Source organism: Lasiodiplodia theobromae, assembly GCF_012971845.1.
Source record: "Lasiodiplodia theobromae strain AM2As chromosome Unknown scaffold_2, whole genome shotgun sequence".
NCBI lineage: Eukaryota > Fungi > Ascomycota > Dothideomycetes > Botryosphaeriales > Botryosphaeriaceae > Lasiodiplodia > Lasiodiplodia theobromae.
Window position 1 is genome coordinate 864,803 of NW_023336495.1, and position 13,746 is coordinate 878,548.

The window sequence follows — 13,746 nt, forward strand, 5'->3', positions numbered from 1 at the left end:
GGTCAACGCTGGCACCGCTGTCAAGTAACATACGTGCGATTTCCTTTCGTCCGCTAGCCACTGCAGCACTGAGCGGGCATGGATATGCACCCTCAATCTCGGGATTGACATTGGCACCATTATCAAGTAACAGCTGCACTATGTCCACGTAGGCTGTCGAGGCTGTAAGCAAAAGAGGGGTGTATTCGCTCCTGTGCCGGTAGTCAATGTTCGTGACATAATTTACCAGGAGCTTCATGATCTCAAGTTGGCTAGCTGCGCAGGCCGAGGAGAAACAATCAGACAGTTCCTCGCGATGTATTGCCTCTTTGTTGAAGTCCAACAGCAGTTGTACTACTTCCAAATGGCCATACATACACGCCAAATATAGACTTGGGTAGTAAAATAGGTGCTCAGCTTGACGATAATCACTCTGACGAGCGTGAGACGACAAAATCGTGGGATTAGAGCTGGAGGTTCCATCCGTGCTGGGTTTCTCGGCTGTATTCAACAGAATTTTGAATACTTTGTGCAGTCCAAAAGCGGCTGCGAGTGCTAGTCCGCGCGTTCTCGCGTTCTTGTAGACAGCCTCGGTATATAGCGTATTTCGTATAAGAGAATGAAAAGCAGGGACTGTAAGCCGTTCATCCCCCAGAAAATCCAGGGTTATCTTGAGAACTTCATCTTGGCATGAATGCACATGCTTGCCCCAGTTCAAGCTGCAATACTGAAGCAAAGGGTACGTGGCAAATTCAAGCTGCATGTACTCATAAGTGCTCCAATTTTTGACAGAGCTCTTAGTGGCGAGTTCATCAAGAGATAAGTAGCTTAAACAGGCTCTTGAAAGAATGGCAGGGGCATCTGCGATCCATTTCTCCCCACATTGTTCGAAAAACGATTTGGTTGTGTAGTGAACCAGCTCCACCGCATTGCTCTGCTGATTGAGAATGACTAGGCCGGCGCATAGAGAGATCATCTCTGCAGGTGGAGCCAGATCTTCTTTAGTAAGCGTTCGAGATCCATATTTGACCGCAACTGCGTGTTGGAGCTCCACGGGCGTCAATGGTCTTTTCGCATGAACAACCCAACACAACACACGATGGGCCAATTTGCAATCAGCCCCGCCATTTTGGTCCTCGATTCTTTGGAGAGCGCTGCTGTACGCCTTTTTCAACGCATCTTCTCCTGTCGGGAGACTCTCAAGGGCATCGAAAACTTGTTTTCTGGTTCTTTTCCCTTTTAATGAATCCAGATGCAATTGCGCAAGGAGAAACCTGAGGGATGGTAAGTGCTAGAAATGGAGCTTAGGGAGTTAATATACTCACATTCCTCTGGCTGCACGGACAATTTCTGCTTTGACTTTTTGCACCAAGGCCTCATCTTCTGTGATGCAGCTTGATAGGAATCGAACTTGTTTGCCCAAATGAATTCCCATGTCGTCATCGCTCGCGCGGATCTTAATTTCTCCCCCTTTTTTCAGATGGGCTAGGTCTTCAAGATGACGTGAAGTTGCCAATAAGCTGATAGGTGTCTTCTCCTGTAGATTTTGAATTTCTTCAACAATCTCTTTTCGGACCTCGCTCTTCAACTCATCCAGAGCATCAATCACAAGATACAAATGCCCGATATTCTCGATGATGATGAGTCGAAGTGTCTGCAGAACTTCCTGTTGTGATGGCTGTCTCCTCTCTGCTTGGCACAACGTGTACAGAACTTCGAGGGGCTCTGGAAGCAATGGCGCACTTTCGCAAACCTGTCTTAAAATTGATCTTAGCAGATCTCTGATTTTCTGCTCTTCTCTTTTGTTGTAGCTGCAATAGAAGAAGGCTAGACTTGATGGCCGCGTGGTGCAAAGGTGGCGTAGATTGTTGACCATGAACGCTGCCATGATGGTTTTCCCCGATCCGGGGATTCCAGGGCAGTAAAGGGTATCAAATTTCCGCTGAATCCAGCCATCAACCTGTGGGGAATTCAGAAACCATGCCCCGGTATTTTCGGTTCGTTTTTCAATGATGTCGGCGTGGTGGTCTTCATGACCCCGCGAAGACAACCAGTCGAGTATCTGTTGTTGCTTCTTCTTCTGAGTCTCTGCTTAAATCAGCCATTCATGTGCTTAACCAGAGGTATTCACGAGAATCATACCATCAAGTAACGGTTCAATTTTCTTGTCAATGGCTGTCAATTCCTCTTTCACTGATTGTCACCGCCGTTAGCCACGAATATCTAGCGAAACGGTACACTAACCCAGCTTCATGACCTGAACGGCTTCCGTTGCAGACGCAACAAGATGTTTCGGGATTGAAAGGATCAACTCTTTTGCATACGCGGCCGCTGCAGCAGCTGCGTGTGGTTGCCATCTTTTATTCTTATGCGAGTCGGAATAGTCGCATATTCCCCTGACGACCAGACAAGGAAAGTTGTCCATCAGGCCCGCAGCTTCCATCTCGAAACACTTTATACCAAGCTCTCGTCTTATCCGTTCACGAGTAGCACCATGCCTCATGACCTGATTCGCCGAAGCAATGAGGCCATAGTGGATGATGGGAGCAGTATTCCGGCGTGGTTCTCGCGATACCAAGTGCGTTTCGTCGCAAGATTTACAATCCGTGTTGGGTTGGAGATGTTCGTAATCAGCCTTGAAGAGTCGATCTTGCTCAGACCCCTGGTGCTGGAAGTCTTCTTGCATAGCCGGGTTCGCTTTGAGCATTTCTGCAATGAACGCTGATACCTTGCTGCCTGATCTCCGATGCCGAGCCCGCAGCTTTATGACAGCAGTACCAATAGCAGTTGGTGGTTTGTTCAAGCAGCCTTTGCGGATGAATTGACCTCCTTCGATGGTCTTTCCATAATCGTACTGGACGACACCACCTGCTCGGGGGATGAGTAGGAGCAAGAATGCAGGCGAGTATTGGCTTACCGTGAGTATCATCTGGGGTACTGACTACTATGTCTCCCAGTCGAATATCCCTCATCGGATCAGAGTTTTCTGGGTCTGGTGCTCCACCCCCAATGCCGACCATTAATCCAAAGCGGATTTTGGGAAAGCTTCGAAGCATATTGGATGCCGTTGTTGCCGCAGCATTCGTTCCCATTGTTCCAGATGGCAAACAAGCAATCACAACATTATGTTGGCCAATACTTCCGAGCGAGTAGGCGTTTGAATCATTGTCGACTTGGCTTAAATCCGGGTGTTCTTCATCAAGCATACCTTGGCATGCTGCTAACTCGTCTTCGAGAGCGCAGATCAACCCGACAGTGTAACTCTCGTTGGTCAGAGTGGTATTTGCCATGTTGGAAACGTGCTAGTTGCAGAGTAATGGCAAGTGGATAATCCACACCCCTTTGTCGTGGTTAAGTATGAGGTAGCGTGATGATTTTCTATGAATATGGTTAGTAATCGCTCAAACCCCGGGCATTGGAGTGGAACTGGCTGGATATACACAATCGAAGATGGTGATAACATCTGCACGTACAGTCTCCGAGGTTACGTTCCAACTGGAACGTGGGGTGTCGTCGCGCTCAAAACAATTCTATGAAAAAAAAAATACCTGAGATACCTGGGTTTCATAGCTACTGGGTGCTGCCAGCCTTTTCAGAAGAGCGCGGCTTGCACAGCCGGGCGCCCAGCTGAAATTCTGGTCACTGCCAAAGCGTTTCATTCGCGGACACTATGCACTGCCACGATTGCACTGCATGCTCTACATTTTCAGCCTTGCACTGTGTGGTGAGTGCCTGTCAGAGCAATCGCTGATCACCATACCCTTGAATAATTAGGCATCAGACGGCTGGCTGTGGATTTAGCGATGCGTATTTTTTGAAAGGTAGCCCCCACCACATGTGGTGTCAGCTCAGCCTCGCTCCCCCTTGTTGCATTGCTGATGCCTGCGATTAAACCAGGCTGACGCGCATGTGACTCGTTGGTTCAGCCTCATGAACGTCTGCCTATCTGAAATCTCGGCGCGTTCGCCTCGAAGTCTAAGATCTCAATACTCTACTTCTTTCCCAGCAGATTACCTTGACTTCATTTCGTCGTGATAGCCTTCAACTCAGCCGCACCACTCTAATTACCACTTCACTTCAGCCCCCAGTCAACTCGCTTATACCTTGCCCCTGACTTCAGCCCATCACTTGCCCCCTGTTGCGGAGCCGGAGTTAACATTTATCACTCACACCCCTTCTTCGTCTAGTGTAAAAAGACCACTTTGCCTTCGGGCAAACTTGGCATTGCTCGAACAAAGGTGAGTGCGTGCTGAAAAGTCTACCCATTGTGTCGAGACCATTAGAAAATGAACTAGCTTGATACTTTGCAAGTTCCAGGGCTAGATCTGATATGAACATATCAATGGCGTTTGGATTCGCATTTCCCTCCGTCTCCCAGAACAATAAGAAAGAATGCACAACCAACTACACCCGCCCCACGAACCCCACGAACCCCACGAACCCCACGAACCCCACAAACCCACTATCCTTCACCATCCTCTCCACATTCTCCTTGAGTTTGTTCAATCCGCTCGCACTGAACCGTAGGATTCAACTCACGTTCTTGCTATTCTTCCTTGGGTCCTGCGAATCTGGTAGCGGCACGTGGATCCGATGGCTGAAACAGGACTCTTCAGGTGGCACCCTGGTATCCACGGGGGGCGGAAAACGAGGTCGAACGGCGGCTTTACGACCTCTATCTGTACTCTCCTCCCTTCCTCTTAACCTTCCCTTGCCCGCCCCCGCAAATCCCTCCAAAAACCTCGATGTAGTCAAAAGCGGAAGGAGACACACGCCGTCTCTCGTGTTCAATAATATAGTCATATGGATTACTTTACAAGGCTTTCGAGGTCAACGCACACCAATGATAAATGAAAACGGTTAGCTATGGCGAACAAAAATAGGAAAAGGATAAAGCAAATCTGGGCCACGTAAATTAGTTCTCCACTTTTGCCCTGATAATTTGAATTGGGGAGGACGCTGACCGGCTGTGGTTAACTTGGAAGGCGCATCTTTGCGCCCCCCGAGGCTCCCACACGCGGTCAACACAAGAAAGCCGCAATGAATCGTTTCGCTGCGAAAGGTCGCAAATCTTGAGATTCGGTTACTAAAGCCATCACTGCTTGTAACCTTCGCGTGAGGGCCGTGATGAAATGCTAGGAATCCGTGTCAGTTGATGTGAATAATACAGTTCGAATAATACAAACCCAACCTACGGTCAATACCGCCAAGTGAAGAACACCAATTCAACTCATCGTACAAACAACGTAGTACTTCAAAAACTCTTCCCATTTCTCTATCCGCATACAAAAAGGCACGAAGCTCTAGATACACCTCCCCCACACGCAGCAGATCCCTCCCCCGATTACTCACCAAAAGGAAAGGAAAAACTGAAATGGAAATGTTATAGAACACAGACCGGAGCCGCTTTTAGCTCCCAATCTCAAGATTGTAGGAAAAATGTTCTTCATTCCTTGGCTCGATCCCTCCCACACCACCCCGCAATTGCTGGGCTCATACAGCGCACTCCTGACGCTCTAATACTTTTTGTTTGATTTAATCTACAAGCAGGCTCTGTAGTCTCGCCTCCGTGGAAAGGACCTGAACACTCATGTTAGCTGTGATATTCTTTTTGGATTATTTTGGGTAGAGGCAAAACTTACATCAAGCGCTTGCCTGACCTCCAACACCCTCCTAGCATCGCCCAACCAATCCCTCGCCAGAACCTTGGCCCAACCGCTGAGGCCGTTCATCTCACGGGCCGCGGCGTCGATGTTGCCCTCCTCGAGCAGCATCTCAGTGCGAGTCAGCACAGACTCGACATCGTTACCGACGGGCAGGCCTTGACCGTCACCACCCTTCTTGAACATGACCTTGCTCAACACCAAGCTGGCGGCGTGAGAAGCGACACCAGCATCCTCGGGCAGCAGAGCCGCCTTGCGGACCTCGGCGGCGACGCGACGGAAGCGGTCGATGAGCTGCGAGGGGGTGGGAACACCCTTCTGGTAGGCGGTGGGGTTGATGGAGGCGATAGCGGCGTTGACGACGGGGTCCTCGGCAGCGACCTCCTTGAGGGCGGCGAGCTCCTCGACAAAGGGGCGCGGCTGGTCGGCCTTCTCAACAGCGTTGCGAGCAGCCTCGACGGCGACGAGCATGTGCTGAGTGCGGAGGTTAGAGTCGATGACGGAGTTCCATTCAGCCGTCAGCTTCTCGAGCTCGGCAACAGCGTCGGAAAGCTCGTTGAGCCTGGCAAGACGGCCCTGGCGCTCTTGCTCCACGCGCTCGTGGACCGAGTTGGCGAACTGGCGGTTGAGCGCGATGGCCTGCTCGAGAAGCTCGTTCTTGAGCTTCTGCTCGTAGACCTTCTGCGAAGCCTCGAGCTCAGCCCTCAGCTTGCTCTGGTAGGTCTGAGAGAGCTTCTCACGCTCGCCCTCGAACTCGTCCTTCCAGCGGGCTTCCTGGCTCTGCATCTCGGCCTCAATCCGCTGGACGAGCTCCTTCGCACCAGTGTCAAACTCGATGTGCAGGTTCCTGATCTTGTCCTCGGTCTGCTTCTCGGCAACGGCCTTCATGGTCTGGATGTCGTTGATGACCTTTCCGAGCTCGCCCTTGGCCTTGGAGATGGCGGAATCGTACTTGGAGCCCGCGTTATCGGCATTGATCACAGTGATAATGTCGTTGATGATCTTGACAACATCCTGGACGACGGGTTCCGTAGCGCCGTCAAGGTTGACCTTATCAATCGGGGTAATAGCAGCGGCAGCGGCAGCGGGAGCGGCCTTCGCCTTCTTCGCGGCCTTGGTAGCAGGAGGGTTAGGCTTCTCTTCACTGCGAGCGGCAGCCTTGTTATCCTCGACTGCGCTAGTATGCCTGCCAGACTTGGACAAGTCGGCGCCGCTCTTGGAGTCCTCCTTGTCGTCGGAAAGCTTCCAGGAGAGACCACTCTTGCTGGGAATGGTGACCTTGTTCTCGCCACGGATCTGCTGGTGCAGCCTGGACTGACTAGCGGCGCCGCCGGGGAAGCGCTTGCGGAACTCACGCTCCTCAAAGTAGCCAACCGCATCCTCGCCGAAAGGCACGTACTCGGTGAAGAAATCGTGGAAGTTGTCGGAAATGAGCGAGTAGTAGACACCGCCAGCGTATCCGAGCGTAGTCAGGGTGAGCAGGGTGAGCAGGAAGCGGCGGAAGCTACCCTTCTTCTTCTTAGGCGGCGGAACGGAAGAAGGACCGACGGAGGCGCTGCCAGTACCAAGGGGAACGCCAGCACCAGCCGAACCGGTAGCGGGCGACTGAGCGTTGACCTGGTCAGGTGTAGGAGGGGTCAGAGGAACCTCGGTGCCGGAGGGCGTAGGGTTTGCGGGAGTGGTGCTCGGCGGAGGAGGAATGTCGTCGGCAACTTTCGCGCTCTGCGAGCCGGGCAGAACAGTCTCATCGGTCTTCTTGGCGTCGGCAAAGTAGCGCTGTCAATGCATTGGATGGTCAGCTATCAATGGCGGGCTAATGGAGGAGTGCATCCGCATGCGTACCTGGCCGAAGGCCATCTGAGCGGGCCGGCGCGCGTGAAGCCATTGGGAACCGAGCCTCGGCGCGACAGAGCCGGCAGCGAGTTGCCTCGTTCTTGCGACAGAGATGCGCAGCATGGCGGGCTGCTGGGGCGGAGAAGGAGCGGGGGATGGAGAGCGCGTGCGTGTTGGTCTGGAGCTGCGGATGAAGTCGATTTTCGGCGGCGAGCTTCCGCCGGCGACACGGCCAAGCCCGCTCCCGCGCGAACGTCATCCTGCCTGAGGCATCCACGGCCCCCTGCAGACTCGATCAACGTCCAGGCGCAACATAACTCTAACGCAACGGAATAATGCAAGACTGTTCCTTACTGTTATACTCAGGAAAAACATGCAGCATTCAACACAAACAAGACATGTCCACCCGTCAAAGAAATTGGTTTACCAGCCTAGCGAAGATAGAGTATAATACAGTTAAAGAAATGCCTTTTATAATATGTGGTATCCCAAATCAAGCTCTCGGCTTTCTAGGAAACAACTCCCTCGATCCATATCCCCAAGGTCTCGATACCATCAAACGCCAGTGGTGCCTGCAGATCTGTTTAAACCACTTATTCTATTCTCTTCTTGTTGCCCTCTTCCAGGTAAAGAAGCCTCGCATCGCTCTTGCCCCTCTCGTGCCTTGCCACCAACGGTCCCAAGAGAGGGTCCTTCTGCACGTGCGACATCGCGTCCTGATAGCCCTCGACGGCGTAAGAAGGCGTGTTCAACTTCGGCCAGTTGACCTAGGTGCTGTCAGTAAGAGTGCTTATTTGTAGTAGACGTTGTACTTACGTAGAATGTGCCGTGGGTCTGGATGAAGCGGAAGCAAATAAGAGTCACGGCGAAGCAAAGTAGCACAAGGATGCGCAGAGGCCAGACGTAAGCGTCAGGGGACCTTCTAGTGAAAGCAGAAATGAAAATGAAGAAGACACATCCAGCAAGGATGTAAGGGATCGACTGAATGGCAAGTGGTCTCCGATCAACAAAGAGAAGACTGTTGCCAATGTTCGAAGTCGAAGGAAGGTACGTGCCCAGGAACAGGTCAAAAGCATCCTGGCGCGGGCCATCAAGGAAGTTGTTCTTGATGTAACGAGTGATGGAGTTGTTGAGATCCTGCAGCATACCAGCCTTCGTCCGCTCTCCTGTACGGGTGAAGTCCGTCTTCAGTGCTCCTGTGCCCGAGTAAGACTTGGAGACGACATCGGCGTTATCGGCCCAAATGTTACGGAAGATGTCCTCAAATGCAGCATCGTCCTGCGCATTCTCGCCTTCGCGGAGAATGCCCAGGTCGATGAGCATACGGCTGAGAATGAAGCGTCCCAGCATGCTTTGGACGACATTGGTACGATCCAGGCAGTCCATACAATTGGTACGCACAACACACGTCTGCCGGCTGCGGATCTCCATCTTGCCATTCGGATCGCCCGGCATGTCGACGCCTCTGAAGTAGCCATTCTCCTTGATCGGCCCCTCCAGTTGTTGAAGCAGCAGTGCAGCACGGTGCCACCGGAGTCCCTTCGTTTCACTGTGGAAGTCGAAGTACGTGTAGTGGATGCGGTCGTACCGCTGCTTCTCACCCTCAGGTTCGATAACGGTGAACTTCTCGCTAGTGACCTGGTCCGATTCCGTGCTTTCGGCAGGCGAAGAAACCAGAAGCTCGACCATCTTCTCGTAGGCTTCCTTGACGGCCCGTTCGCGACCCTTCTGGTTCACCAAATTGACGAGGTAGTTGTCGCCGTACAGACGTATCTGCTCGTTGAAGTGGCGCTTGGCGGCTGACACAGCGCTTTCCACCCCACGGATCTGCAATTTAGGGGTATATTTGAGCTCATTAATTTCGGCCCAATACACCGGTACGCTGCCTCTCGTCTGCACGTAGGACAAAACCTGGGTTTCCGGTTTCCCGCTAGACTGAAGAGCGGAGCCTGCGGCAAATCCTCCGGGGCCGTTTGATGCATTGTCATTGAGAATGATCACTTGCTCAGTCTCGTTGAAGTTGGACACATTTCCGTTCTCGTCGATTCCACGAGAGAAGTAGCGAGTTCCGGCCCGGTGTCTGGAGCGCCGGGTAATGAGAACGAAGGTCAGGGGGTTTCCCTTAATTGACGTGTTCTTAATCTCCATCATGCCAAACATGACGGGCAAGATATAGGGGTCCACATCCTTCTGTGGGCCGCCCGCAGTGCGGAAGCCGGACGAGCCGGAGGTGCCATTCCGGAAGTCAATCAGATCAGACTGAATGAAGCGGTTCCAGAAAAAGCGATCGTCGGCACGCCTCCACAAAGGCTGGGTAAAGTCGCTCTGAGCCTGGCGCTGGAAGCTGTTGGTGATGTCGATGGAGTACGAAAAGTACATGGGCCCCTGCTTGAGCAGCGTCTTCAGGTAGAAAAGGTAGGTGTCCTCGTCAGGATCATGCAGCGGGCGCTCGCGGAGGGGCAGGAACTCGGTGGCAGCAACCTTGTACACCATGTGGCCCTTGAGCCTTCCGACAGGTTGCGCCTTGGTGATGACGATAATGTACTTGTCTGCGCACGGTGTGTAAGTGAAGCGTTCCAAATGAGGTTTTGGGAAGTGCAACGCCAGCTACAGCACTCTTCCTCCGACAAGGCATTGCAGAAGCACGGCAGCCTGCATGGGCTAATGAAGCATTCACCCGCACCGGACAGTGCTCCATCTGCAAGCAGGATGCAGCCAGGTGACTCGAAAGACTCGTGTGCCGCTGCGATGCCTTGCGGATCCTCCACGTACCTAGGCGCAGCTTGATCATTCCCAAAACGCCAGCAATGCTGGAAACACGCTGGCCGCCGAGCAGTTTGCCATCGTTGAGGCGCAAGTCTCCGGAGGGCCGGTCGACGACGAGGGTGGGCGCGGAGGGCGATGAGGGTGAGGAAAAGGCGTAGTAGGAAGGCGAGGCGTGGACATTAATGTCCCGGAACGGAAGGATCGCAGCCATGGTCGGCCGGCGGGAAGCTGTGCGCGAGCTCCTATGCGGGGATGGCGGGGTTTAGGTGGTCGATAGGCCGGCGGGTATAGCAGGGAGGTCTGGTGGTGTGTGGAGGGGTGCGGGGGGCTAGGAGAGGAGAGATTGGAATTGCTGGTGTTTGATGCACATGTGGCAGTTGCGCGGCGGCAGGCACGGGGGCGCAGGGAAGGGCATGACGATGCCGAACGGAGCGCGCGCGCAAGCCACACCCTTGCCAAGCCATCCAGCGTTGGCTGCCCGGACAGCTCCACCACAAGCACCCAACGTCGACACCTCAGATCTACACCACCCATCCACCCACCTCAACCACCTGCCCTTATCTGCAGCGCCGCCAAAGCCGCTCCCACCCCGTCCCGCAACAGTCGCTCCCCCACCAAGCCCCATCGCTACGCCGCGCCACCGCCATGTCCGCGAGAGTCCAGCCAGGCGGCCGTCCCGGCGGCTCGAGGTTCGCACAGTTCAAGCTGGTGCTGCTGGGTGAGTGTGCCGTCCATGCCAGAGATGGCGTTGCCCGCGACAGAGTGCTGACCGGTCGCAGGAGAGTCGGCCGTCGGAAAGGTTTGCCCCGCCCCTCGACTGGCGGTCACGCCCGCAATGCTGATACACCGCGCAGAGTTCGCTCGTCCTGCGCTTCGTCAAGGTGCGCCCCCTCGGGTTTTGCAAGCCTGCTTGCCTGGCTAACCCCCGCCGCAGGACCAGTTCGACGACTACCGCGAGTCGACCATCGGCGCCGCCTTCCTGACCCAGACCATCGCCCTCGACGACACGACGACCGTCAAGTTTGAGATATGGGATACCGCAGGCCAGGAGCGCTACAAGTCCCTGGCGCCCATGTACTACCGCAATGCCAACTGCGCCGTCGTCGTCTACGACATCACCCAGGCCGTAAGTGTCCCGCTGCCCCCCTCGGCTGGTGCGTCGTAGTAACCGCTCCTGGCCGCAGTCGTCGCTAGACAAAGCCAAGGCGTGGGTGAAGGAACTGCAGCGCCAGGCCAACGAGAACATCGTCATCGCTCTTGCCGGCAACAAGCTCGACCTGGTGACGGAGAACCCCGACAAGCGCGCAATACCCGCTGCCGACGCCGAGCAGTACGCCAGGGAGGCCGGCCTGCTGTTCTTCGAGACGTCGGCCAAGACGGCCGAGAACGTGCGGGAGCTATTCACCGCCATCGCAAAGAAGCTGCCGCTCGACCAGGCCGGCCCGCGCAGCATCAGGTCGGGCCCGCGTCCTGGCGTCGATCTGCGGCCCGAGGCAACCAGCGGCCAGGGCGCCGCGGGCTGCAACTGCTAGCCTTCTCCCGTCTTCGTTTTTGCTATTCCCCCCTTTGCTATGGACAGACCATGCCTCGAGCCGGAAGCGCGCTGGCTGGTGCATCATCAGCCGTTCTTGGTAGTTGGGGTTCGGGCGTGGTGGTTTGCGTATGCGTACGTCGTTTCCTATCACAGTCAATACACTAATGATTTCCAATTTTCTTGACGGTCGTTTATGTCACGAGGAGTAACACTCAGAGCATGTCGTTATTACAGTTAGACCAGGTACAATGGATGTAAGCTGCTAGGCCAACTCTTTACTTCCTGGGAGGCTCAAGCTCAAGTCCATTGGCATCATTCCAGTGTGACCTGGTGCAAGCGCCGGCCACTTCCAACGTCTTAGAATGTAAAAACGCTCGGCTATGTTCCACTTTGAGCATCTGTCACGCCTGAGACAAAATCTGGGATGATAGACCCTTTTTGGGCGTTGTGAGCAACGTGGTTTCAGACGCGTGTTCAGCACGCAATCCGCTGTCTGCAGGGCTACCGTCCCCAACAACCCTTGGTTCCACAGCTCACGACACCCTCATGTTGGGGAATGAGCTGGCCATGATCCTGACGCAAGATGCTACGGATGCATGTCTCAATAGCCAAACTTTGTGGTTTCAATGCGGATGTGGATCCCGTGTTGCGTGCCGCGCTCCCGTTTGAGCGGCTACTTCGGCTCTTGAGATTATACGTCATCAAAATGCAGACCCACGATACTTGGGTGTCACATGAAAAACAATTATCCACACCAAGGCTGTGCAAGTACGCAACAGCAAGGAGAAAGACCAAAAGGTAGTGGGACAGGCATATTTTACGGACTGTCTACCACACAACACCCATCTTTGATAAGTTCATGCATCACTCCTTCCACCCCCACCACACTCTCGAATTCTATCCCCGCCAGCCCATCACATTCCAACCGCATCCCCAAATTCAGTTGTTGCAAGGATGTCCCGGCCTCCCTCCCATTTTTCCTCTCCATCTACCTCTGCTCAAATGCATGCGCTACTTCAATCAGTGTTGACTCATCCCATTTCACACCAAAAACGACAACCGAATTTAATCCGAGCACTTCCTCGACACACGGTGACACGTATGATTACCAGAACTCCTCACCAAGGGTACAGCAAGTCTCTGCAAGACTGCAAAACAAAAATTAAGGTGAGAGAGATGAAGATCCAACCACGGAGTCCGCGGCCTCCTCTCCACTAGCCCCCTTCCGCCACCACTGTCCAGCACCACGTTCCCCTCACAGTTAACCCTAACGGCACTGCTACCATCGACGCACCCACCAGCGTCGTTACGCCGGAAGTGACGCCCGTTGGCAAAATGGCCGCATCCGACCCTCTTTATCCCTCAAGCCGCCTAACACGCTCCTTTCCCCAGCCAGCCGCCAGCCCACCTGCAACGCGCCTCAAAACCTCGGATCGGTATTGCCTCGTTCCTCCACGCTCAGCCACTCCTGCCACGCTGACATCTTTCCGCTATCACTCCTTGTGTAGGCCGGCGAAGCCAATGGTATGTTTTGACCAGGCTTGGCGTCGGACTTGCAGAGAAAAGGCATGGCCGGATGCCAGTCAAAAAGCCGGCACTCGTTCGCGGAGGCGGTAGATATAGTACGTGGAGGAGCTGGCGTGGAGCGCAGTGGTCGCTCCGACCAGCGATGAGGTTAAGGGGGCGTTGCGGAAGGCGGGAAGCCCGGTGGGAGAGAGAAGAAAGAGATAGCTTCTGGTTTAGTAAATAGGGCATTGCACGTGATATGATAAAGGAAGGTATGGTAGTACAAAGGAAGCCTCTTCCTTAAGCAGCTGACTAACCTTTCCCACCGTTTCACATCATCTAACTTCAACGTCGCCCGCTCCTCCGGTAAGCTCCTAGCGGACTTTTTGGCTAGATTGTTAACGTCTGCCAGAACATGGAGGTAGGATCGGATTTCTTAGCTCATGGACGTGCCTTTGTTATCTA

At 53.9% G+C, this 13,746-nt stretch overlaps 3 protein-coding genes across 3 annotated transcripts; 1 reads left to right on the forward strand and 2 right to left on the reverse strand.

Moving 5' to 3' along the window:
- Positions 1 to 5,514: 5,514 nt before the first annotated feature.
- Positions 5,515 to 7,598, reverse strand: LTHEOB_794 (Mitochondrial inner membrane protein mitofilin; the record flags this gene model as incomplete). The annotated part of the gene is made up of 3 exons (XM_035517361.1): positions 5,515 to 5,559; positions 5,622 to 7,418; positions 7,485 to 7,598. 3 exons carry the CDS (start codon positions 7,596 to 7,598, stop codon positions 5,515 to 5,517), a joined length of 1,956 nt encoding a protein of 651 aa, XP_035369553.1.
- A 470-nt stretch (positions 7,599 to 8,068) lies between these two features.
- On the reverse strand, positions 8,069 to 10,452 carry LTHEOB_795 (Phosphoinositide phosphatase; the record flags this gene model as incomplete). Its single annotated transcript, XM_035517372.1, has 3 exons — positions 8,069 to 8,242; positions 8,292 to 10,024; positions 10,248 to 10,452. 3 exons carry the CDS (start codon positions 10,450 to 10,452, stop codon positions 8,069 to 8,071), a joined length of 2,112 nt encoding a protein of 703 aa, XP_035369554.1.
- A 434-nt stretch (positions 10,453 to 10,886) lies between these two features.
- On the forward strand, positions 10,887 to 11,773 carry LTHEOB_796 (GTP-binding protein ypt5 protein; the record flags this gene model as incomplete). Its single annotated transcript, XM_035517383.1, has 5 exons — positions 10,887 to 10,959; positions 11,021 to 11,040; positions 11,096 to 11,122; positions 11,176 to 11,367; positions 11,426 to 11,773. The coding sequence occupies 5 exons, from the start codon at positions 10,887 to 10,889 to the stop codon at positions 11,771 to 11,773; spliced, it is 660 nt and encodes a 219-aa protein (XP_035369555.1).
- Between the last annotated feature and the right edge of the window lie 1,973 nt (positions 11,774 to 13,746).